This window comes from Cibotium barometz, chromosome 13 (genome assembly GCF_041138505.1).
Source record: "Cibotium barometz isolate CiBa-2024 chromosome 13, ASM4113850v1, whole genome shotgun sequence".
NCBI classification, from domain to species: domain Eukaryota; kingdom Viridiplantae; phylum Streptophyta; class Polypodiopsida; order Cyatheales; family Cibotiaceae; genus Cibotium; species Cibotium barometz.
Genome location: NC_141058.1, coordinates 10,443,107 through 10,468,321, shown reverse-complemented (window position 1 = coordinate 10,468,321; position 25,215 = coordinate 10,443,107). Strand labels below are relative to the sequence as shown.

Here is a 25,215-nt window from a genome sequence, read left to right as displayed (position 1 = left end):
ATATCTGCTTGAAGCACAACCTTATAAGAAGAAACACATTGATTAAACATGCATAAGTATGATATAATAAAACCTTATTGGCTGGAATTTACTTGTTCATAATGGTGAGTTAGCACAAATGTGTCCCTCTCTTTTTGCCAAAATTTTATAGAATCGATCATCATCATAAATCTAATTGGATGCCTTTTCAGAGTTGCTTGAGTGCCTCCATACACATCCTTAAACCACTTCACATCCCATATAAAAATTAGGAATGTCTTGAATCCAACCTTTTCATAGTTGCTTGAGTGCCTCCATACACATCCTTAAACCACTTCACATCCCATATAAAAATTAGGAATGTCTTGAATCCAACCTTTAGGATATTTTGAATCATGCCAAAAAAATCAAGCATTGATCCACTTTCTTGCTCAAAGTTTGCCATAACCCCACAATCTTGGGTATTTCTCTTTGTATCTATATGTTGACTGCTGCTGCAGAAATGCCTTCCTTCAGACTACATGGCATTGTATACCTTATACTACCACAAACACCGGATGAAATATATTTATGTTATTGAATAACAATATCATGATATTCTACATAAATAAAAAGAGAGAAAGTAGAGACACACTTACATGAGACGTGTCCTCTTGCATACTCCTACTCTTCTTTTGTCACACTATCCCTCCATGTTCTTCGGCCTTTTTCCATTTCTTCATAAAGCCAATCAATAGTACAATATTTTAGAAGTGACGCAACCTCCAGAGGAAATGGCAAGCCTCTCAAACATATCCGAAATTCTCTTCTCTCCTCATATTGGTTTCTCCTCACCTCTTCATACCTTGCCACCCACCTCTTCATAACTTCACTATTGAGAATAAAAAATGTATTCACCTTCTTCAACATTGATGTGTCCATTCTCCTTGCTCTCCCATTTACTTGTGGTATGTGGGATGCCATACCCTCATCTTCCTCATTACTCCACAATCGTGGCATTGTAGGATCCACTCGAGAGAGATACTCTGAAATGTGGACACATGCTTCCTCCTACACTAACCAACTCTCTGCCATGCTTCCTTCTGGCCTAGCTCTTTGCCTAGAAAAATCCTTCAAGGTCTTCATGAAATGCTAAAGAAATAATATCCACCAAGTATGCACAACACCACACATCGACACTTCATCTATCAAGTGTACCAGAAGATGTAATTGACTCTTGGGAGTTTCTCCTCCATCATGTATACTTCCTCCACTGTCATTACTCGGGCTGCATTAATAGTGGATGGATAGATCTCCTTAGAACTTATGTACCTAAGATGGACTTGATTCCATTTAATTAGCATAAAATGTCTCACAAACTAGCACAACACGTGTTAGAATTTTAGTTTTTTCATACTTCACCGCCGTCCCCATTTGTAGATGGCCTCACGTACTTTTTGATCTCCACACCCAATAATGCATATGGGAAGAATGAACTATGTAACACAAAACATTTCAATCAATGATATGTAATTACAATGAAAGACCATCATGCCACTTAGTGGGTAAATTGAACATACCTGAAATATCTTGTGCCAATCATGTGTTTTTAGACCATACAATTGAGTTGCTCCTTTCTTCTTTGTTTTTGTGAATTCCCCCTTTAAAGAATGCATGACACCCTAGGGATACGAAAGGAGCCAATTTGATACTTTCATGTGCCATTGATGGGAGACATTTCTTCCCCATGTCGAGCTTGCGGGCTCACCCCTCTAAAGCCTTCACGTAGTTGTCCACCACTACACTGAGTAATGAGGTATAGACTCCCTTATCCTATGATATGTCGCGTCCACGTTCTAAAAAAACATGGACTACCTTATTAATACCTAAATCATGTCCATAAAAACTTGTGATAGAGAATATATACACTCACTGAACTAGCCACATGTCGTACATCTTCGAATCAGCCATAATCTGGCATAGGTTTATTGTGATTCATCACAATTTCTCCCTTGCATGTCTTGCATGTACATGGAAATTCTGGCATAACCACTCATGCTGACTTTGCACAAGTGCCTCATCATCATTAGAAGAATAAGGCATCGAGGATGACAGTCATCTATGCATGGTGGGCACCTAAAAATCATGCCACATAATACAAGTATGTGAAATTACCATTCAACTTCATCAAACACAAATTTAGCTCTTTGAAATCTATCAAAAATAGCTCTCTGGAATTTTTCCTAGTACGCTGCTATCAGTGTGGCTATAGACCCGGCTAGAGCCATGTCCATAGATGTGCCCATAGCCATGTACTGGGAAAAAGAAATGAGATACTTCCCTCTCGTGTTGCACTTGCTTTCGTATTCTTACGTTTACTGTTTGCAGGCTATTTTGGAGGGAGCGGAGGCTACCTAATCTCCAACCCTTTTCTATCACCTTCACAACCCCTTCTCCTCATCTCCCTCACAAGCCCTCCTCCTCTTCTCCCTTCCAACTTTCACAAGCCCTCCTCCTATCAAGGTATGTACAATATTCTTCTCTTCTTTGTTTTCTTTAATCTTTTATTTTTTTAAGTGCACTAATCTAGGGTTTGAGACTTGCCGGTTGTTGCTTGCTTATCTTGTATGCTTGCTTCTCTTTAATCTTTTGTTGCTTGGGTCTCCTATATGCTTGTATGCTTGCTTGCTCTCTTGTATGCTTGTATGCTCTCTTTTCTTATCTTAATGCTTTTTGTGGCTAGATTTAGGGTTTCTTCTCCAAAGAAGATCAACCATGTACAAGCCCTTATCACAAGCATAAGAGGTAAGCCCCTCACCTTGATCTTTTGTATGCTTGTTTTCTCTCTTGAAGGCTTAACTAGTTGTATTAATAGTTTCTTAAATATAAAAACTTTGCTTATTTTATTGCCTTTTATGGCTAGGTTTAGGGTTTCTTCTCCAAAGAAGAACAGCCGTGTACAAGACCTTCTCACAAGCATAAGAGGTAAGCCTCTTATATATGCACAAGACCTTATTCATGCATGAGGCTCTATGCAATGACTAGGCTCTATGTATATTCTCTATGCAGGCATTAGAGTCTATATATAAAGCTCTATTCATGAGGCTTCTATGTATAGGCTTATATGCATAAGGATATATGCATAGAGATTCTATGCATGAGTCCTCATGCATGAGGCCTTATGTATGCATTAGGCTCTATTCATAAATCTTCTATGCATGAGGCTTCTATGTATAGAGCTTCTATGCATAGGCTCTGCTCTATGCATAGCTTCTATGCATGAGTTTCTATGAATAGGCTCTATGCATATGCTCTATGCATGAGGATTTTCTACGCATGAGGCTTCTATGCATAAGGCTCTATGCATGAGATTCTATGCATTAAGCTCTATGCATGGGAGTTTGCATAAATCTCTATGCATTAGAGTCTATGCATGAGGCTCTATGCAAAATCCTTATGCATTAAACTCTTGCATGAGGTATTTGCGTCATTAAGGCTTTATAGATAAGCTTTTTATATAATGTATGCTCTATGTGAGTTGTGTTTTATGCGTTTATGTTAAAAAACAAATTTAGCATATAGATGTAGCCATCATGGGGTTCATCACCAATAGACCAAGATCGGATTTATGGAGGGGCATCCTCTCATGGGATTCCTGACAATTTAATGCTTCAATCATAGAAGATTCCTGACAATACCACTCGAGTTGTTAATAAACCCCACGATGGGTGTCACCGTGGAATGGGACACACTTAGTAATTGCCCATGGGTATTTCGATGACTAGCTTCCATGCCCCTCTACATGTATGTGTTGAAAGATTGGATCTGCATTCACTCATTATGTGAGGGAGGGGACCGTGCTACTAGACTTGTTGATTATGGGGAAGAAAAGGTTCTCCCAAATATGTGTGCATTTTTGGATAGTGTATTTGCCGGTGTATAGCCATATCACTAACCGCATGTATAGCCTCGTGTTGTATAGCCACACTATAGATTACAAAACAAAAACAAAAGGGGGAGGAATGGGGGATATGTTTCTCCCCCATTCCTTTATGTAATGAACATTGAAAGCATTTAGATATACTTGAAGCCCCAAAAAAGATAAATTTTGAGAGTCCAAAAAAGGGCACAATTACACTTGTTTTAAGGCATCCTTCTAAATTTGGTTCACCAATTTTTGGAAGGTATAGTAGAATCTGATCTTCCCCATATCATCCATGAAGGGCCCACCACCATCACCCCAAGTCATACTATATGCAATGTCCTCAAGCTCCTATATGGCTATAGTCGCTCGTATAGGAGTGTATCACTAGGCTGGTAGCCGTGTAGTGTGGAAAAAATCCGAAGATATCTAAGAGAAATTTTCTTAAGCAACCTAATGGGTGGGGATGCCCTAAAGGACAATAGGGTTATATTTGTCTAATGTAGTTTTTTATATATAAATGTCCCCCCCATCAATCATGGGACTTCACCCTCATCATCCAAGGAATGACCCCACACCTATAAGAAGTCAACATGAGTGGTTGTGCCAAAAGACCTCATATTCATGTGAGTGATGCAAGGGAGAAATTGTGCGTTTATGACCTATCATAATAGCATGTGTGGGATTATGGTCGATTCAAAGAAATAACCAATGTGAATTCTTTGGCAAGTATATATGTTAACTTTTTCTCCCATGCATTAGATTGTTCTATTTATAAGATTATGCATGAATATTAGAACAACGATGAGGAGGAGACTTGACATAGAATATGGGATTAAATGCCTTATTACTCTATCATGAGTGGATTATTACGAATGAAATTTAGAGACCTCCAAGATAATATCAGTGTGAATAAGGTCATGATGAGTGAAGAACCCCTACATGATTAAGAATTTAGCATTGCCACATGAAGTCGAGAAGAAAATTTGGCCATGGACAAGATGCTTGATGACTTCTTTGAGAAAGAAAGAGAGTAGGAGAATAAAATCAAGTCAAAATCATATGGGATAAATCATAATTATGACAAGCAATAAGGACTCCACTATACAGGTATTGAGATATTACGATCAACTAGTGTGGATATAGATTCAATTATATGGAGATTAAGGTATCAAGATCAACTAGTGTGGATATAGACTCCACTATATGAGTTGTTAAGATATTAAGCTCAACTAGTGCAGGTAGGATGACATACCAGGATGATATCTCCACACTTACACCCACTAACATGGTTGGTGAGATTATGGTTATGCGGCCAATGGTTTATAGGTTATGTAATTGCCACTTTGTTTTTGTAAAGATTATGGTTAATATGCGGCCAATGGTTTATAGGTTATGTAATAGCCACTTTGTTTTTGTAAAGTTATGATATAGTTATAGTGCTAGCTCTCTATAGTCAAGTTCACACTATGGACTAATTTCGTATGCTTTTCATAGAAGAGTACCTTCCCTTATAATATATACTCTTATCTTTACATTATGATTGTCAAGAAGTGAAGAAAGAAAGAAAAAAAAGTCATCCATATCTCTCTTATGTTCTTGACTACTCTTATGTGTGTGTGTCAAGAAGTTTGCTTGTAAGGAACTCAAGCTCACCCTCTCCCCCACATTCTTCTCATGGTATGAGAGTGGTAGTTTATGTGAAGATCTTAGAAGCAAGCAAGAGGTAAGTAAAGGAAGTGGTACACAATCGAAGGATATTTTCATCTCTTTCTCTTTAATTCTCAATCAAATCTCTACAGTTAGTTGTTTCCAATTAGGGATAGAAGTAGCAATACACATTAGAAGGGGGAATTGTCATATCTTAGGGATCCCTCTCACTAAAGAAAGAGCATAATTCATACTAAAAAAAGTGCTCAAATATTTATTTAGAGTCATTTTGTGCCCTATTTTGAGTTATAAGGTTTTTGTAGACATTGTGGACAATGTCTATTTTGTCCTATGTAGTGTTTCTATGTAGGTGCCTTGTTGGATCATGTCGTGAAAGGTATATCTGTTTTGTTTGATGAGTCTATGAAGCTTGGTGATGTTGTGAAGTTTGAAGACCATGTTGATATTGAAGAGTGTGTTGGGGAAGATGAGGTGTTGAATGCCATAAGCAAATTGTGGAATGAAGAAGGAGGGGATGTTGACCAGGGGGTAGAGAAAGTTGTTGATTTGGAGAGTGCTGGAAAAGATGTACTCAATAATGATATGAAATGAGAGTACAAGTGAGTAATAAAAAGCCTAGGGCTAAGTGCCCAACACACATAAGTGTGTTCACATGGGGAAAAACCCTATGTCTAGGGAAAAAGGTCATTGTTTTGCCTTAATGGCCTTAAAGAGCATGCAAGATTGGCCCTAGAGCATCAAAGCATGGCCCCAGGGCCATTCTTGCATGACCCCAAGGCACATAGATCATGTTGGAAATGGCCATGGGGCATCCAAGAATGGCCCTAGGGCCACTCTTGATTCTCTTCTACATGCAATAATGGATATGGGGCCATTCTAGCATGGCCTTGGTGGCACCCAACTTTCTTGCATGCTCTTGGGCATCCAAGAATGGCCCTAGGGCCATTCTTTACTTGCATGCTCCTGGGCATCCTAGAATGGCCCTAGGGGCACTCCTGATGCTCTTCTACATGCAATACTGGATATGAGGCCATTCGAGCATGGCCTTGGTGTGGCACCCAACTTTCTTGCATGCTCCTGGGCATCCAAGAACGACCATAGGGCCATTCTTTTCTTGCATGCTCTTGGGTATCCTAGAATGGCCAATCTTGATGCTCTTGTGCATGCGATAATGGCCCTAGTGCCATTCTAGCATGGCCTTCGTGCCACCCAACCTTCTTGCATGCTCTTGGGAAAATAAGAATAGCCATAGGGCCATCCTTTACCTAATAAATAGGTGCAAGAATGGCCCTAGTGCCATTCTTTTCGTATACAATCGGTGCAAGAATGGCCCTAGGGCCATTCTTTCATGGCAAATAAGGCCACTGTTTTGCTTTACAGGCCTCAAAGAGCATGCAAGATTGGCCCTAGGGCATCAAAGAATGGCCCGAGGGCCATTTCTTGCATGACCCCAAGGCACATAGGTCATGTTAGAAGTGGCCATGGGGCATCCAAGAATGGCCCTAGGGCCATTCTTGATGCTCTTCTAAATGCAAGAATGGATATGGGGCCATTCTAGCATTGCCTTGGTGGCACTAGCTTTCTTGCATGCTCTTGGGCATCGAAGAATGGCCCTAGGGCCAATCTTGCTGCTCTTGTGCATGCAATAATGGCCTAGGGCCATTTTAGCATGGCCTTGGTGCCACCCACCAACCGGGCCATCCTTTTCATGCACAACAGGTGCAAGAATGGCCCCAGTGCCATTCTTTTCATGCACAACCAGTGCAAGAATGGCCCTAGGGCTATTCTTTTGTGGCAAATAAGCCCACTATTTTAAAGGCCTCAAAGAGCATGCAAAATTGGCCCAAGGGTATAAAAGAATGGCTCTAGGGCCATTCTTGCATGACCCCAAGGCACATAGGTCACGTTGGAAATGGCCATGGGGCATCCAAGAATGGCCCTAGGGCCACTCTTGATGCTCTTCTACATGCAAGAATGGATATGGGGCCATTCTAGCGTGGCCTTAGTGGCACCAACTTTCTTGCATGCTCTTGGGCATCCAAGAATGGCCCTAGGGCCATTATTGTCTTTTACAATAGGTGCAAGAATGGCCATGGGGCATCCTAGAATGGCCATAGGGCCAATCTTGAAGGTCTTGTGCATGCAAGAATGGCCCTAGGGCCATTCTAGCATGGCCTTGGTGCTACCCAGCCTTCTTGCATGCTCTTGGGCAAACAAGAATGGCCATAAGGCCATCCTTTTTTATAACATGTGTAACAATGGTCCCAGGGCCATTCTTTTCGTGCACAACTGGTGCAAGAATGGCCCTAGGTCCATTCTTTCATGGTAACTAAGGCCACTATTTTTGCTAATATGAATGAATTATATACCTAGATGAATCCAGGAACATGCCCAAATACTCATGGTAGTTAACCCAGAAGACTATATAACTATCAACGACGCCATTATGCATAGTATAGAGTAGATACTCCGTCATCCCACTAATGTCATCAGTGCTGTAGTGGGTGTAGAACTCTATATCAAGATATGCTCTCACACACGCACTCCACACACAACACACACACACACACACACACACACACACACACAAGAGTGTATATTCAGACAAATGCCTTTGTACTAAGTTTCTGTCAAACCTCTGGAGATGCAAGGTAGACTTAGCCATAATGAATGCTAACACTCACGGAAGTAGCAAATAGAAAGAATTAGTACAACAAATAAGTAGTTGATAGGGCAAATACTATATAATGTATATAGTATATATACATTATAATGTATAGTATATATACTATATATATAATGTTTTGTAGACATACATTATATACTATAATACACTATATATTATATGTTATATACTATTAATACAATGCATATTATTTCATGAACATGGATATAAATGACAAGAAATGGTGGTATGTCATACAAGTTTCTCTTCGTTGTTCAAAGAGCATTTTTCAAGATAGGGATGTTGAAGAGTGCATAGGCGAAGTGGCAGTAAAAAATGAACATGCAGAGGATCAAGTACAAGATAAAGAATGTGAGATACCACAAGATGAAGGTGTCTTTATCCAAGAAAATGGGGAAGAAATTGATTCTGAGCATGATGATGATGATGAGTCCACTACTAGTGGGATAGATATTTTTGTTGATCTTGCAATGGGACATATGGATTATGAGATAGACCGGTTAGCATGTATGGTTTTGATAGAAGCTGTAAGAGATATTGGGCCAAGGTCACCCTAATTCATTAAACAATTGCTCAATTTGCCAGTCTTGATTTAGTCCATATTTGATTGTATTACAATATACTTTGTGCTTCTTCTTCTGTGATATTGGGATATTTTCAGCTCTCGGGAATGTTCTCTGTAATTTCTTGATTTTTTCTGTATGCGACTATATATATAACGGCTATAGCTACGTAATAGCAACATGTGGCTATAGCCACATGGACACTGCGTATTGTAACTGTGTACAACCAATGCACCTGCCTGGGCCCCCTCTCTCTACTCTCTCTCCTCATCATGCGCCTATGCTACCCATCTCGTGGAGAGAGAGAGAGAGAGAGAGAGAGCATATTTTATGAAAAGTAAATAAATAAATATATATGTATATAGACACACACACACACACGCACGCACGCACACACACATGTATGTATATAGAAACAAAGTTCTATTAATGTCTACTAAGGAAGACCAAAATGATCCATGAGACTAATACATTATTACATGAATGAAGCCGATAAGGGCCCAAATCCAGTCCATAAAATGGAACAATATCAAAGTGAACAAAAGACTCATAGCTAGAAAGACATGTCCTAATCCTTATCTCTTATCTCACTACAAGATGCAATATTTAGAGTAGGACAAGCTGGTTGTTGGTCATGAGTTGATCTTAATGGTGAGGCAACATTGGAGGGAGGGAGGGGGAGACCACATTCATCAAGAAGAGCAAAGCTAGGTAGACGCAATATGCTCTTCTTTAGCTATATTTTGTTATTATTATCATCGTTATTGCCATAGTAGTAGAGGCCCATTTATTATTCAAGTCACAGTTAAGGCTTTTTGATTCTTTTATTTCAGATAGATTTTGATATCACATTATATCAATGAGTGCCTTTCTTTATTGATTAAGATTACACATAAAAAGTTGACAATATGTTAATAAATTTATACATTCATTAATTTGTTTAAACTATTTGCAATTATTCTTTCAAATTAAGAATAAAGAATATGCTTACATATAAAAGATTAGACAATGGCTTACCTCCATGTTTCAAATAGTGTTGAATCACCAAGTGTTGTTGATCATGTTCACAACAACCATGTGTTAAATGCCTAAGTGTTAGCCACCAAGAGAGAGAGAAAGAGTGAGATGGAGAGAGAGTGTATATGTAAGTATGCCTTTTATGGGAATAATCACTGAGTGTGTATGTGAGTAAGTGTTACCCAAGAGAGCAAAGAGAGAGTGATTGTATATGTGAGTAAAAAAGAGAAAATAGCCGTTTTTGGTTGTGATTTTATGTTTTTTTAAACAGATGATGGGTAACCTAACACGTCACTTTTGTGATGCATAGTATTACAAAAGTGGCACTAAATGTCACTCCCTGAGTGCCATTAAACATCGCTCTTATTACTATCACTTTTATGACACTAAATGTCACAAAACTGACGTTTTGTGTGACTCATCATTGAGATTATTTGTGTGTAAAGTGATGTTTTGCTGACGTGCCCAAAACGTCACTCTTAACGGTGTCGCTCTTTGGAAAATTTTACACATGATGAAGGTGACGTTTGGAGCGACGCTAAGCCCGCCTTTCCCTTGTAGTGCTTGGATTGGGGGCCATAATATTCTACTGCACCATTCCATAGTATTATCCTATGCAATTCCAGATTGGGAGCTACACATATAATTTAGGGAGGCTCTCTAGGCAATTGGCCCATGTCGTTCATGGCGTGGTACGAGTTTCTCTCCCCATTAAAAGCTTATGCGTAATTTTTCATATGAAACAAGAAGCATAAGAGGGGGAGAGAGAGCATATTCCATAAAAAGTATATATAATAAAGAGAGTTCTCCTAAGTAACACCAAAATCACCCATATGAGACCAATACATTAATACCTGAGTGAAGCCTTCTATAAAGGCCCAAATCCAGTCCATAAGAAGTGAACAAAAGACACAGCTAGAAAGGCACATATCTTATCTCACTACAAGATGTAACATTTAGAGTAGTACAAGCTGGTTGTTGTGGGGACCACACATTCATCAAGAAGAGCGGAGCTAGGTAGATGGCATAATGCTCTTCTTTAGCCATATTTTGTTATTATGATTATGATCGTTATTGCCCTGGTAGAGGGCCGCACCAGATTAAGCGGCTCGAGTCCATCGCCCCACCATCTCTCTTCCCTTGCGAGAATCCACCGCCAAGGCATTGTCCTCGCAGTAGAAAGCTTTGAAACCTAGTGGGTGCAGCACCTCCTCGTACCTGTTGTGCAATAATACGCAGAGTGATCATCATCAGTCGGATAGGTGTATATAAACAACATCCTAGCTATTACATGTATAGATCAGATGGGAGCTGATCATCTTACGCTTCTTTGGATACGGCGTATGGAGGACCTCCCTTGTGATCATCCAGCTGGAAATTAGCAGATCAGTGCACATAAGTTAATGGCGTTGATCCTCATGTCAAAGAGAGGAGATGAAAAAACGGCGTCGACGTTGAAGCATCTACGATGTATTGAGGATATTATGTGCAGGTGTTTTTGACGTACAGGAAACATGAGCGTGAGCAGCTCTCCGTGCGGCGCCAGCAGCTGTGCCATACGCTTTGCCCAAGCCGGCCTCATAGGTGGCTCCATGGCGCAGAAGAACCTGCGCTATAAAGAAGGACAATATAATTATGATTAATCAGATGTCTTAGCTGCAACTAATTAGTATGATTAGTGAATTAATTTTTGTCGGATATATACGTGTAGTCGAAGATGAGGTCGAAAGGCTCCACTGGATCCCAGGCGTAGAAATCGGCATTGACAAACTCAGTCCACTGGCCGTTTGAAGAAGCAGCAGCTAGCTGCAGCAGCATGACATCAATCACAGGGTAAAAAGCATTTCTATATTAAGTCGGTTCTAGTACGCTATTGTGCGCTGTGCAGGGTTACCATCCATCCATCCATACATACACACACATATATATATATATATGTGTGTGTGTGCGCGCACGTGTGTATGTATATCATCGACGTATAAAATCAGTTGTAGTAGACTAGTGTGCACTCATGTGGGTTACCATACATATACATATTATATGTGCAGCTAGTGTGCAGCGGACTAGCTCTAATTAGCCTATAATATAGGCAACATTTGGCTAAGCATCGACTATCAATCAGCTAGTTACCTTTCCTGCGCGCTTGAGGGCCGCTTCTGAGATGTCAAGGCCCACAACATGGCGGCTCGGCCTTGCCAGCGCCAGCACATCATACCCCTGCATCATCATGCACCCTACTTCTTATCCCAAGGTGAATGTATATATAATGTACACATATATGTCATAAAATATAATATAATATAATATATATATATATATATATATATATAATGTACTACACCACATATTATGCCGGAAGACGAAGAAGGCAGTCAGCAGCAGCAGCTGTTATACGATCATCTCCTCACATTGTGGTGGAGAGAGAGAGAGAGAGAGAGAGAGAGAGAGAGAGAGAGAGCAATTAAATTACATTGTTGTGTTGTTGTTGCTGATATTGAGATGATAAAAATGAGAAATTATTGAGAGAATATAATATATTACCGAGCCACAACCGGGCACTAAAGCCCGGCCTTCTGGAAGCACGCCCTCCTGAGCTGCGAGGTGAGCAATCACCGGAGTCACACCCCCCACGTCCCATGGGGTTGCCTTCTCCTCCCAACACTTTTCCCACACATCTAGTCAAACATTTATAAGAACGCTCTTAGTACACGTTAGATCAGACCAGTACAGCAGTAATCACATGATAAGAGTTGGCCAAAAACATGCAAGATATATGCTTAATCGTTATCCCCGGCATATGTGTAGATAAACAGTGGTTATTAACATCGCCACGTCTTTATTACATATTGGCTAATAATATTTCGAGGACCTACACACCTACCCATGGGTTTGCTGTTCACAAGCTCTCTGACCCTCGCTTCGGCCTTGGTGAGGTGGTGGAACAACGCCCCTTGGACCTTGTTCCCCTTCTCATCAACCAGCAGCTCGGACTCGGCAGGGATGGGAGCCATATTCTCTAATTAATGCAAATACTGTTTGTTTGATCACGATGACACACATACCCACACACACACACACGGGCCGGGGAGGGGAGGGGGGGAGAAGCTATTAGCCACCACCTGCATTTCCAGGCACGCGTTGCCTCGGATTTTATACACGTCCAAGGGGGCACATGTAGGAACTTCATTGGTTCCCTCCGGTGCGGCACGTCATTCGTGACATAGTTTCGGGTGACTTTACATGAGGACGTTCCTTTTCCTTCCGAGGGCCATTTAAATGTAAAAATGTGATGGAAGTGTTCTTTGTTGCAAAACGAGATATTTTAGGCTTCACTTTTGCACTCTCTCAAGGAAAAACACGTATCATTTTCACTGGTCCGTGACACTGTACTACCAGTGCTCTTTTTACCGCCATACATTTTGAGAGGCAATTGCAAAACTGTGAACATACATTTACCATGGATTGGGAAGAGGCAATCGCAATTTCTAACATACATTTTCTTCGTACTTCAAATTCCTCATTGTAATTACTACATCTTGAAATTCTTTTAAGAGCCATTTTTCCACGATTCCCTCGCAAAATGGTCATATCCTTCCCTGTCATTAAGATCGAATTCCGCGCTTCAATCATAGAAGATTCCTCACAATGCCACTCGAGTTGTTAATAAACCCCACCATGGGCGTTGCCGTGGCATGGGACACATCTAGCAACTGCCCATGTGTCTTTCGACTACCTTCCACGTCCCTCTACATGTATGTGTTGAAAGACTCGATCTGCATTCGCTCGTTATGTGAGCCGTGCTGCTCTAGTTGATTATGGGGGAGGCAAGGGTTCTCCCAAATATATGTGTGCGTTTCGATGGTGTATTTCCTGGGTGTATAGCCATATCACTAACCGCATGCATAGCCTTGTGTTGTATAGCCGCACTGTAGACTGCAAAACCAAAAAAAAAAAGGGGCGGAATGGGGGAGATGTTTCTCCCCCATTCCTTTATGTAACAAACATTTACATATACTTGAAGCCCAAAAAAAGGCAGATTTGGAGAGTCCAAAAAAGGACACTGTAAGTATAATTGTTTGAAGGTATCCTTCTAAATTTGCTTCACCAATTCTTGGAAGGCATCGAAGGACACTGTAAGTATAATTGTTTGAAGGTATCCTTCTAAATTTGCTTCACCAATTCTTGGAAGGCATCGAAGAATCTCTTCCCCATATCATCCATGTGAAGGGCCCACCACCGTCACCCATGTGAGCTATTTGGCAAGTATATATGTTAACTTTTGCTCCCATGTATGCATTAGATTGTGCATTAATTTTAGGACAAGGATGAGGAGGAGACTTGTCATAGAATGAGGGATTAAATGCCTCATTACTCTATCATGAGTGGACGATTATGGATGGAATTTAGAGACCTCCATGAGAATATTAGTGGGAATAAGGTCATGAGTGAAGAACCCCTACATGATTAAGAAGGTAGCATTACCACATGAAGTCATGAAGGATTTGGCCATGGATGAGATGCTTGATGACGTTGTGTGGTCTCCGGGTGATGGCCTCTATACACCATGAGCAAACACAAAAGGAAGAAAAGAAAAGGGATCACAACTGGGGGATGCAGAAATCCCAGATCAAAGGGCACCTTTCAGACCTGCTCCTATCACCTTAACTCAAACTGACTCACTTGACAATTCACAACTCTTCAAAACCCTCCCAATCTAGCCCACTCAGTTCAACCAAGCAACAACTCCACGAGATTTTCCACTCATCCCGCCGACATAAAGCAGACACAGTCGGGAAGAAACCGATTTGGGACCAAGTATCTAACTGAGGGATCACTTAGAAAACCCACGGATGCATTCTTGGACAATGCTCAGGTCTTCAACTTTGGCACAAACAAACCCTCTCACGCTATGCTGTCCTCCATGATCATTCAACATCTATAGGATCTCCACTCCTCCAGTCTTCAACAAAATCAATTCAACTTGCAGCAGGAGCCCACTCTTCTGCAAGATTTCTCACTTTCTCCTCCATGCTCCTTGCTATTGTCCCTTGAAACTATCTCCTCCGCCTTCCTTATTCAGTCAACATCCTTGATTCTTCTAGAATACGTGTTGCCTAGCTCTTTCAATTGACCATAAACTTTATGTCTTCGTTTCATGCACCTACACAAATATCCTTGGCTGTCATGCATTTTCACCATCTTGGGATCACACTTTAATATCATACACACATTGTATCGTCCTTTGCATTGTGTTTTGGAGGGGCTCATTTCTCTCCTCACATATAGCCAACCCCCCAGATGAAACACATTCATGTGTTTCATTGCATTCTACCTACTTCAAACTCTTCACTCACAAACCATTTTATACAATTTCATATAAAACAAAAAGCATGATCCAGCATCACAGCAACCCCTTGGATCAAAGGGGTAAAACTACAATATCCTTCCAAGCCACCTAAACAATCAGATCCATTCACTTGGATCAAACACTTGTAGACAATCTTGAGACAGCATTAGGATCCTACCGCTATCAATTGGCTGCACCATCCACGCATACTTACTATGCTGCCTCCTATCTACCTCTCCACTCCTAATCAACACTGCTCCCTCCATATGACTCAACACTCTCTAAAACTCTGTGAATTTCCATAAAACCTTCATATTCATTCCCATACTCCTCCCCACTATCAAATTAAACTCCTAGCACTACCTGAGCACTACCATACCCGTTCACACCATTCACTTGAGGGGGGTTTGTTGGTCATATCCACTCTCGACGGCTAGTTCAGGTGTGAGCCCAGCTTACTCACAGGCACTTTTTCCTTATGACTATATCACTGCTCGAACAAAAATATTTCTAGAAAAAGTAGAAAACCCTTAATCTAAAATTTCAAAAATTATCACTTGAGAAATTTTTGAAAATTAAAAATTATTACTACTATAATCCTTGAAAATTTGAAGGCAACTCAAATTTCAAAAGGTAATTTTTAAAATTTGAAGTTGGGCTTACAGTAAACCTTAATTTTTTAGCACTGTACTATATTATAGTATAGCATATACTATATTATATATACTATACTATATATATATAAAGTATAGAATATATATGTAAAAAGTATAGTATACATATAAAGTAAAGTATAGTATAGTATAGTATATATAAACATTATATATAATTTTTAGTGTGTATAATATGCATTGTATTAATAGTATATAACCATTAATATATAGTGTACTATAGTATATAATGTATATATACTAAACATTATATATATAGTATATATACTATACACTATAATGTATATATACTATATACATTATATAGTATATGTATATATACTATACATTAAATTTAGCAGTGCATTTGCCCTATCAACTACTTATTTGCTGTACTAATTCTTTCTATTTGCTACTTCCCTGAGTGTTAGCCTTCATTATGGCTAAGTCTACCCTGCATCTCCAGAGGTTTGACAGAAACTTAGTACAAAGGCCTTTGTCTGAATATATACTCTTGTGTGTGTGTGTGTGTGTGTGTGTGTTGTGTGTAGAGTGCGTGTGTGAGAGCATATCTTGATATAGAGTTCTACACCCACTGTTCAACACTAATGAAATTAGTGGGGATGAGGTAGTATCTAGTCTATACTATGCATAATGGCTTTTTTTTCCTATATAGTCTTGTGGGTTAACTACCATAAGTATTTGGGCATGCTCTTGGATTCATCTAGGTATATAATTCAGTCATATTAGCAAAAACAGTGGCCTTAGTTACCATGAAGGAATGGCCCTAGGGCCATTCTTGCACCGGTTGTGCACGAAAAGAATGGCCCTGGGACCATTGTTACACATGTTATACATGAAAAAGGATGGCCTTATGGCCATTCTTGTTTGCCCAAGAGCATGCAAGAAGGTTGGGTAGCACCAAGGCCATGCTAGAATGGCCCTAGGGCCATTGTTGCATGCACAAGACCTTCAAGATTGGCCCTATGGCCATTCTAGGATGCCCCATGGCCATTCTTGCACCTGTTGTAAAAGAAAAGAATGGCCCTAGGGCCATTCTTGGATTCCCAAGAGCATGCAAGAAAGTTGGTGCCACTAAGGCCACGCTAGAATGGCCCCATATCCATTCTTGCATATAGAAGAGCATCAAGAGTGGTCCTAGGGCCATTCTTGGATGCCCCATGGCCATTTCCAACGTGACCTATGTGCCTAAAGAGAAAGAGATGAAAATATCCTTCAATTGTGTACCACTTCCTTTGCTTACCTCTTGCTTGCTTCTAAGATCTTCACATAAACTACCACTCTCACCATGAGAAGAATGTGGGGGAGAGGGTGAGCTTGAGTTCCTTACAAGCAAACTTCTTGACACACACACATAAGAGTAGTCAAGAACGTAAGAGAGACATGGATGACTTATTTTTTTTTCTTTCTTCTTCACTTCTTGATAATCATAATGTAAAGATAAGAGTATATATTATAAGGAAAGGTACTCTTCTCTGAAAAGCATACAAAATTAGTCCATAGTGTGAACTTGACTATAGAGAGCTAGCACTATAACTATGTCATAACTTTACAAAAACAAAGTGGCTATTACATAACCTATAAACCATTGGCCGCATATTAACCACAATCTCACCAACCATGGTAGTGGGTTTAAGTGTGGAGATATCATCCTGGTATGTCATCCATACCTGCACTAGTTGAGCTTGATATCTTAACAACTCATATAGTGGAGTCTATATCCACACTAGTTGATCTTGATACCTTAATTTCCATATAATGGAATCTATATCCACACTAGTTGATCTTAATATCTCAATGCCTGTATAGTGGAGTCCTTATTGCTTGTCATAAGTATGATTTATCCCATATGATTTTGACTTGATTTCATTCTCCTACTCTCTTTCTTTCTCAAAGAAGTCATCAAGCATCTTGTCCATGGCCAAATTTCCTTCTCGACTTCATGTGGCAATGCTAAATTCTTAATCATGTAGGGGTTCTTCACTCAATGATGACCTTATTCACACTGATATTATCTTGGAGGTCTATAAATTTCATTCGTAATAATCCACTCATGATAGAGTAATGAGGCATTTAATCCCATATTCTCTGTCAAGTCTCCTCCTCATCGTTGTGCTAAAATTCATGCATAATCTTATAAATAGCACAATCTAATGCATGGGAGAAAAAGTTAGCATATATACTCGCCAAAGAATTCACATTGCTTATTTCTTTGAATCGACCATAATCCCACACATGCTATTGTGATAGGTCATAAACGCACAATTTCTCCCTTGCATCACTCACATGAATATGAGGTCTTTTCGCACAACCACTCATGTTGACTTCTTATAGGTGTGGGGTCATTCCTTGGATGATGAGGATGAAGTCCCATGATTGATGGGGGGACATTTATATAAAAAAAACTACATTAGACAAATATAACCCTATTTTCCTTTAGGGCATCCCCACCCATTAGGTTTGCTTAAGAAAAGTTCTCTTAAATATCTTCGGATTTTTTCCACACTACACGGCTATCAACCTAGTGATACACTCCTATATGAGTGACTATAGCCATGTAGGAGATTGAAGACATTGCATATAGTATGACTTGGGGTGATGGTGGTGGGCCCTTCATGGATGATATGGGGAAGATTAGATTCTACTATACCTTCCTACAATTGGCGAACCAAATTTAGAAGGATGCCTTAAAACAAGTGTAATTGTGCCCTTTTTTGGACTCTCAAAATTTATCCTTTTTTGGGCTTCAAGTATATGTAAATGCTTTCAATGTTCATTACATAAAGGAATGGGGGAGAAACATCTTCCCCATTCCTCCCCCTTTTGTTTTTGTTTTGTAGTCTATAGTGTGGCTATACAACACGAGGCTATACATGTGGTTAGTGATATGGCTATACACCGACAAATACACCATCCAAAAATGCACACATATTTGGGAGAACCTTTTCTTCCCCATAATCAACAAGAGTAGCACGGCCCCCTCCCTCACATAATGATCAAATGCAGATCCAATCTTTCCACACATACATGTAGAGGGACATGGAAGGTAGTCATCGAAATACCCATGGGCAATTACTAAATGTGTCCCATTCCACGGTGACACCCATCATGGGGTTTATTAACAACTTGAGTGGTATTGTCAGGAATCTTCTATGATTGAAGCATTAAATTGTCAGGAATCCCATGAGAGGATGCCCCTCCATAAATTCGATCTTGGTCTATCGGTGATGAACCCCATGATGGCTACATCTATATACAAAATTTGTTTTTCAACATAAACGCATAAAAACACAACTCACATAGAGCATACATTATATAAAAAGCTTATCTATAAAGCCTTAGTGACGCAAATACCTCATGCAAGAGTTTAATGCATAAGGATTTTGCATAGAGCCTCATGCATAGAGATTTATGCACAAACTCCCATGCATAGAGCTTAATGCAGAGAATCTCATGCATAGAGCCTCATGCGTAGAATAGAGCATATGCATAGAGCCTATTCATAGAAACTCATGCATAGAAGCTATGCATAGAGCAGAGCCTATGCATAGAAGCTCTATACATAGAAGCCTCATGCATAGAAGCTTTATGAATAGAGCCTCATGCATACATAAGGCCTCATGCATGAGGACTCATGCATAGAATCTCTATGCATAGAAGCCTCATGCATATAAGCCTCATGCATAGAATCTCTATGCATAGAAGCCTCATGAATAGAGCTTTATATATAGACTCTAATGCCTGCATAGAGAATATACATAGAGCCTAGTCATTGAGCCTATGCATAAAGATCATGCATAGAACCTCTATGCATAGAGTTTGTGCATAACCCTCATGCACAAAGCCTTATGCATAGAGCTCATGCAGAGAGCATATACATAAATAAGCTCTCATGCATAAAGCTTAATGCATAAGTCTTTTTCATAGAACTTAATGCATAGACCTCATGCATAGAGCCTCATACATAGAGCTCATGCATAGAGCTTAATTTATATACTCTAATGCATATAACTTTATGCGTAGAGCCTCATGTATAGAGCTCATGCATAGAGCTTAATGCATATACTCTAATGCATAGAGCTTTATGCATAAACGCTAATGCATGCATAGAATCTCTATGAATAGAGCTCATGCATAGAGATCATGCATATGCGTAAGCCTCATGCATAGAGCTCATGTATAGAAGATCATGCATAGAGCCTCATGCATGAATAAGGTCTTGTGCATATATAAGAGGCTTACCTCTTATGCTTGTGAGAAGGTCTTGTACACGGTTGTTCTTCTTTGGAGAAGAAACCCTAAACCTAGCCATAAAAAGCAATAAAATAAGCAAAGTTTTTATATTTAAGAAACTATTAATACAACTAGTTAAGCCTTCAAGAGAGAAAACAAGCATACAAAAGATCAAGGTGAGGGGCTTACCTCTTATGCTTGTGATAAGGGCTTGTACGTGGTTGATCTTCTTTGGAGAAGAAACACTAAACCTAGTCTCACAAAAAGCATTAAGATAAGAAAAGAGAGCATAAAAGCATACAAGAGAGCAAGCAAGCATACAAGCATATAGAAGACCCAAGCATATAGAAGACCCAAGCAACAAAAGATTAAAGAGAAGCAAGCATATAGAAGACCCAAGCAACAAAAGATTAAAGAGAATCAAGCATACAAGATGGGTGGTGAAGTATGAAAAAACTAAAATTCTAACACGTGTTGTGCTAGTTTGTGAGACATTTCATGCTAATTAAATGGAATCAAGTCCATCTTAAGTACATAAGTTCTAAGGAGATCGATCCATCCACTATTAATCCAGTCCGAGTAATGACAGTGGAGGAAGTATACATGATGGTGGAGAATCTCCCAAGAGTCAATTACATCTTCTGGTACACTTGATAGATGAAGTGTCGGTGTGTGGTGTTGTGCATACTTGGTGGATATTATTTCTTTAGCACTTCATGAAGACCTTGAAGGATTTTTCTAGGCAAAGAGCTAGGCCAGAAGGAAGCATGGCAGAGGGTTGGTTAGTGTAGGAAGCATGTGTCCACATTTCAGAGTATCTCTCTCGAGTGGATCCCACAATGCCACGATTGTGGAGTAATGAGGAAGATGAGCATATGACGTCCCACATACCACAAGGAAATGGAAGAGCAAGGAGAATGGACACATCAATGTTGAAGAAGGTGAATACATTTTTTATTCTCAATAGTGAAGTTATGAAGAGGTGGGTGGCAAGGTATGAAGAGGTGAGGAGAAACCAATATGAAGAGAGAAGAGAATTTCGGATATATTCGAGAGGCTTGCCATCTCCTCCGGAGGTTGCGTCACTTCTAAAATATTGTACTATTGATTGGCTTTATGAAGAAATGAAAAAAGGTTGAAGAATATGGAGGGATAGTGTGACAAAAGAAGAGTAGGAGTATGCAAGAGGAAACATGTCTCATGTAAGTGTGTCTCTACTTTCTCTCTTTTTATTTATGTAGAATATCATGATATTGTTATTCAATAACATAAATATATTTCATCCGATGTTTGTGGTAGTACAGCAGCAACAGTCAACGTATAGATACAAAGAGAAATACCCAAGATTGTGGAGTTATGGCAAACTTTGAGCAAGAAAGTGGATCAATGCTTCTACATGCAATAATGGATATGGGGCCATTCTAGCATGGCCTTGGTGGCACCCAACTTTATTGCATGCTCTTAGGCATCCAAGAATGGCCCTAGGGCCATTCTTCTCTTGCATGCTCTTGGGCATCCTAGAATGGCCCTAGGGCCACTCTTGATGCTCTTCTACATGCAATAATGGATATGGGGCCAATAGAGCATGGCCTTGGTGTGGCAGCCAACTTTCTTGCATGCTCTTGGGCATCCAAGAGCATGGCCTTGGTGTGGCACCCAACTTTCTTGCATGCTCTTGGGCATCCAAGAACAACCACAAGGTCATTCTTTTCTTGCATGCTCTTGGGCATCCTAGAATGGCCCTAGGGCCAATCTTGATGCTCTTGTGCATGCAATAATGCCCCTAGTGCCATTCTAGCATGGCCTTGGTGCCACCCAACCTTCTTGCATGCTCTTGGGAAAATAAGAATAGCCATAGGGCCATCCTTTACCTAATAAATAGGTGCAAGAATGGCCCTAGTCCCATTCTTTTCATGTGCAAATAAGGCCACTATTTTGCTTTACAGGCCGCAAAGAGCATGCAAGATTGGCCCTAGGGCATCAAAGAATGGCCCAAGGGCCATTTCTTGCATGACCCCAAGGCACATAGGTCATGTTAGAAGTGGCCATGGGGCATCCAAGAATGGCCCTAGGGCCATTCTTGATGCTCTTCTAAATGCAAGAATGGATATGGGGCCATTCTAGCATTGCCTTGGTGGCACCAGCTTTCTTGCATGCTCTTGGGCACCCAAGAATGGCCCTAGGGCCAATCTTGTTGCTCTTGTGTATTGACGCGTGAGTAGGGTGGAAAGTGGGAGGATGGAATGCCCCGAAGGTACCATCCTACTACGGACGGCGGGTGGACCCGATTAGTCGGGTAGCTTTCCAACAGATTAAGTGAAAGCCCTACGCTAGATAATTAGGTTCTTGGGGGTAACTCTATTCTAGAAAACTAGGTCAGCGGCCGTGCCTTGCATGGATGAGGAAAAAGTGTTGCCTCTAGAAATCAACTCTAGTAGTTGCCAAATTTATGATAAATTATCTTATGGGTGATTTGACTTTTAGAAGATCACGCTTCCCCTGTGGGATAGAACTAGGTCTTACCTATGAATCATATCCTTGAATCTCTGCATGGTCAAGGTGTCGATGAGTAGGAAATTTTCTCCAAGATAAGACTTAGTGGACTATCTTAAGTGTTTTCTCTATTTTTGGAAGGGGGGAACCTTACAAGTGGTATCAGAGCCGATCTTAGTTCTTAGGATTTGTTTTTCAAAGGTTAACTGTCAAGGGATTAAAACAAGTGATTGTTTATCATATGAGGACGAATCAATCATCTCTACTGGCCATAGAAGTTGTTTGAATATCCTCACATGTTGAGACAATCATCCTATGAAATTGTGCTTGTATCTTGGGGGTGCACACGTAAGATATTTGTACAATAAATTTGAGAAATTAGATTGGGGAGAAAACCTTTTGTGAAGAAAAACATAGGGTGATCAAATTAAGAAACTAGTGAGAGACTGAATAGAAGGATAGACCAAAACTTTGTTTAGAGAAATTTTCAGGATATATCTCATTAGTTCGCATATTATAAATTATTAAGATTATAACTCCATTAAGGTTTGAATAGTTGACGTGTAAATGTCATCCATTGGATGCTTTACACTAGGACGATCATCCAAGATCTAGAACCCATCTCAGACAAACACGGGGTCTAACTTCGGATGTGTAATTCCCAGAGGATCATGCTCTTAGATGTGTTAATCCCAAGATACTAGATGTGTAATTTTCACAAAACTAATAATCTCAGATGTGTCAATCCTGATAATCTTTGGATGTGTCAATCCCAAGGCACCAGATGTGTAATTCTCAAAAAGATGAAGATCTCAGATGTATAATCCTGACTGACTTCAAATGTGGTGCTATGATAAGTATTTGATAGTTTTAAACTTTTAATGGATACAATGAAAGAAGCAAGCTCACCCTTGCTCGCGTCTAAAAATCGTAAGAAATGCCAAATTAGTTGGAAGCATTGTCAATCTAACCATTAGAGCTAGAAAGTTAGAAGCATTGTTGTCAATCTAACCACTGGAGCTAGAATCAGTTATGAGATGCCATGAAATTACACCTTCGTGAAAGGTTTTGTCCTCCAAGATTTCGAGAGGATAAAATGAATGAATTTTTGGAGCTGACCCAAGAAAGGAAGACTCTAAAAGAATACCACCAAACTTTTGTTAAACTTCTCCAATTTGCTCTAGAGATGGATGAGGTAACTCTTCTCCATCGATTCATTTGGAAGCTTAATCTACCTTTGAATAACCTCGTCAAGAATGCAAAATCATCCTCTATTTCAGAAGCCATAATTATAGCCAGAGACTATGATAAAGTTTTTTTTATATAGAAAGTGTCGAGAAGGACATGAGTCCTTCCATGTTAATCAAGAAGAGGTTCCCTAATTCAAGAGGAACGTCAAGCCCACCCTTGGCTACAAGGAATCATGAGCTAGAGCAAAAATTAGGTCAAGAAATAGGGATAGCAAGGTTAAAGATAATCGAATTCAACAAGTATTTCTATAAGTAAATAGAAGATGATTGGTACAAGATTCATCTGAAGTAATGTGCATGATGAATAGAGGTATTCTACAAGACGGTACTAAGATTATGAAATTGCTATCATAGGTTAGATTGCGTAAAGGATTGATTCCCTTACGTTTTTTGATAATTTGTTAAGTACCATATTACATGGGGATATAGAATAAGAAATTCGAAGATTCATATCATATGAGAGGTATATGGATGCATGAAATTAGAATAATAAGGCCAATTAACTTTAGAATAATAAAGACCTTTTGGAGGCACAACAAAACGAGCCAAGCACATGAAATAAATGACTCTTTAAGAACAATGTTTAGATAAAAGAAGATTTTTACCTAGTGGAGACACCACTTTGAAAGAGACAGGAGGATTTACTTAGATACTACCCCAGCTCGCGAGATGAGGACATCTCAAATCTTTTAAGTGGGGGAGATTGTAAGGTCCCTCCCAAGCCACGTATGTATGTGTCTCTTTTAATATAGATTTCAAGAAGGAAAGAGAGTGCACTTAGAGAAGAGTGGGACAATAAGGCTAGAAACATTAGGAAAGTGTTAGAATATAAATATTAGCTCCAAAAATCCTAAAAGAAATAAGAACATAAGAATAGTTCTATTAAGAGATAAGTATCCCCAAAAATAGAATTTTGAATTTAGGTGATAAGAGGTCATATTTAGAGTACTTTTACACAATTAGAGTCCATGCATACTAAAAATGTGAAAAAGCAATGCGTTTTTAAAGATGACGCGTTTGTGGCTATATACAGACGTTTTTGCCTATTCTGCTCGCGCAAGCTTGTAGACCAAATGCCTTCCCGTTCTTTTGACTGGTTATATGACTGTATTCTGAGTTTTTATCAGAGAGTTATGGCCGAAACAATTTGTTGTTTTTGTCAGGGTCTCTACACAAAGAAAACTGTGAGAAGGCAGCAAGTAGCCTCAAGACCTTAGAAAGAGAGAAGAGTCACAGTACGAGTAAGAAGAGATAAAGCTTGGGGATGATTGGATAATTTCAATCGTAAGACAAGGTATTAGAAAGCTCTATTCTCATATGTCAAGTTTTAAAGCTCTTGTTAACCAGCAACAAAGACAACGATAAACAACAAATTTCTATAAGGTATATACATATTTTGTTTTT

The 25,215-nt window shown here is 39.7% G+C and overlaps 1 protein-coding gene across 2 annotated transcripts; it reads right to left on the bottom strand.

Annotated features, from left to right (window-relative positions):
- Positions 1 to 10,610: 10,610 nt before the first annotated feature.
- Positions 10,611 to 12,941, bottom strand: LOC147632352 (putative thiol methyltransferase 2). Of its 2 annotated transcripts, XM_086807172.1 has the most exons (7): positions 12,699 to 12,939; positions 12,359 to 12,492; positions 11,948 to 12,034; positions 11,523 to 11,623; positions 11,325 to 11,424; positions 11,142 to 11,188; positions 10,611 to 11,035 (listed from the first exon to the last, which is right to left on the bottom strand). In XM_086807172.1, exons 1-7 carry the CDS (start codon positions 12,826 to 12,828, stop codon positions 10,918 to 10,920), a joined length of 717 nt encoding a protein of 238 aa, XP_086663298.1. In that variant the 5' UTR covers positions 12,829 to 12,939; the 3' UTR covers positions 10,611 to 10,917. The 2 variants fall into 2 exon arrangements, with proteins under 2 accessions (XP_086663298.1, XP_086663299.1); XM_086807173.1 differs by lacking the exon at positions 11,948 to 12,034 and having other exon boundaries at positions 12,699 to 12,941.
- Positions 12,942 to 25,215: the final 12,274 nt, after the last annotated feature.

Bases quoted from the DNA above. Each gene is read 5' to 3' on its own strand.
- LOC147632352 (XM_086807172.1), bottom strand. From the start codon at position 12,828: ATGGCTCCCATCCCTGCCGAGTCCGAGCTGCTGGTTGATGAGAAGGGG. The intron at 12,493-12,698 runs GTAGGTGTGTAG...ATGTTTGACTAG, and splicing joins TGTGAACAGCAAACCCATGG to ATGTGTGGGAAAAGTGTTGG. The intron at 11,189-11,324 runs GTACGTCAAAAA...GCTAATTTCCAG, and splicing joins TGCTCACGCTCATGTTTCCT to CTGGATGATCACAAGGGAGG.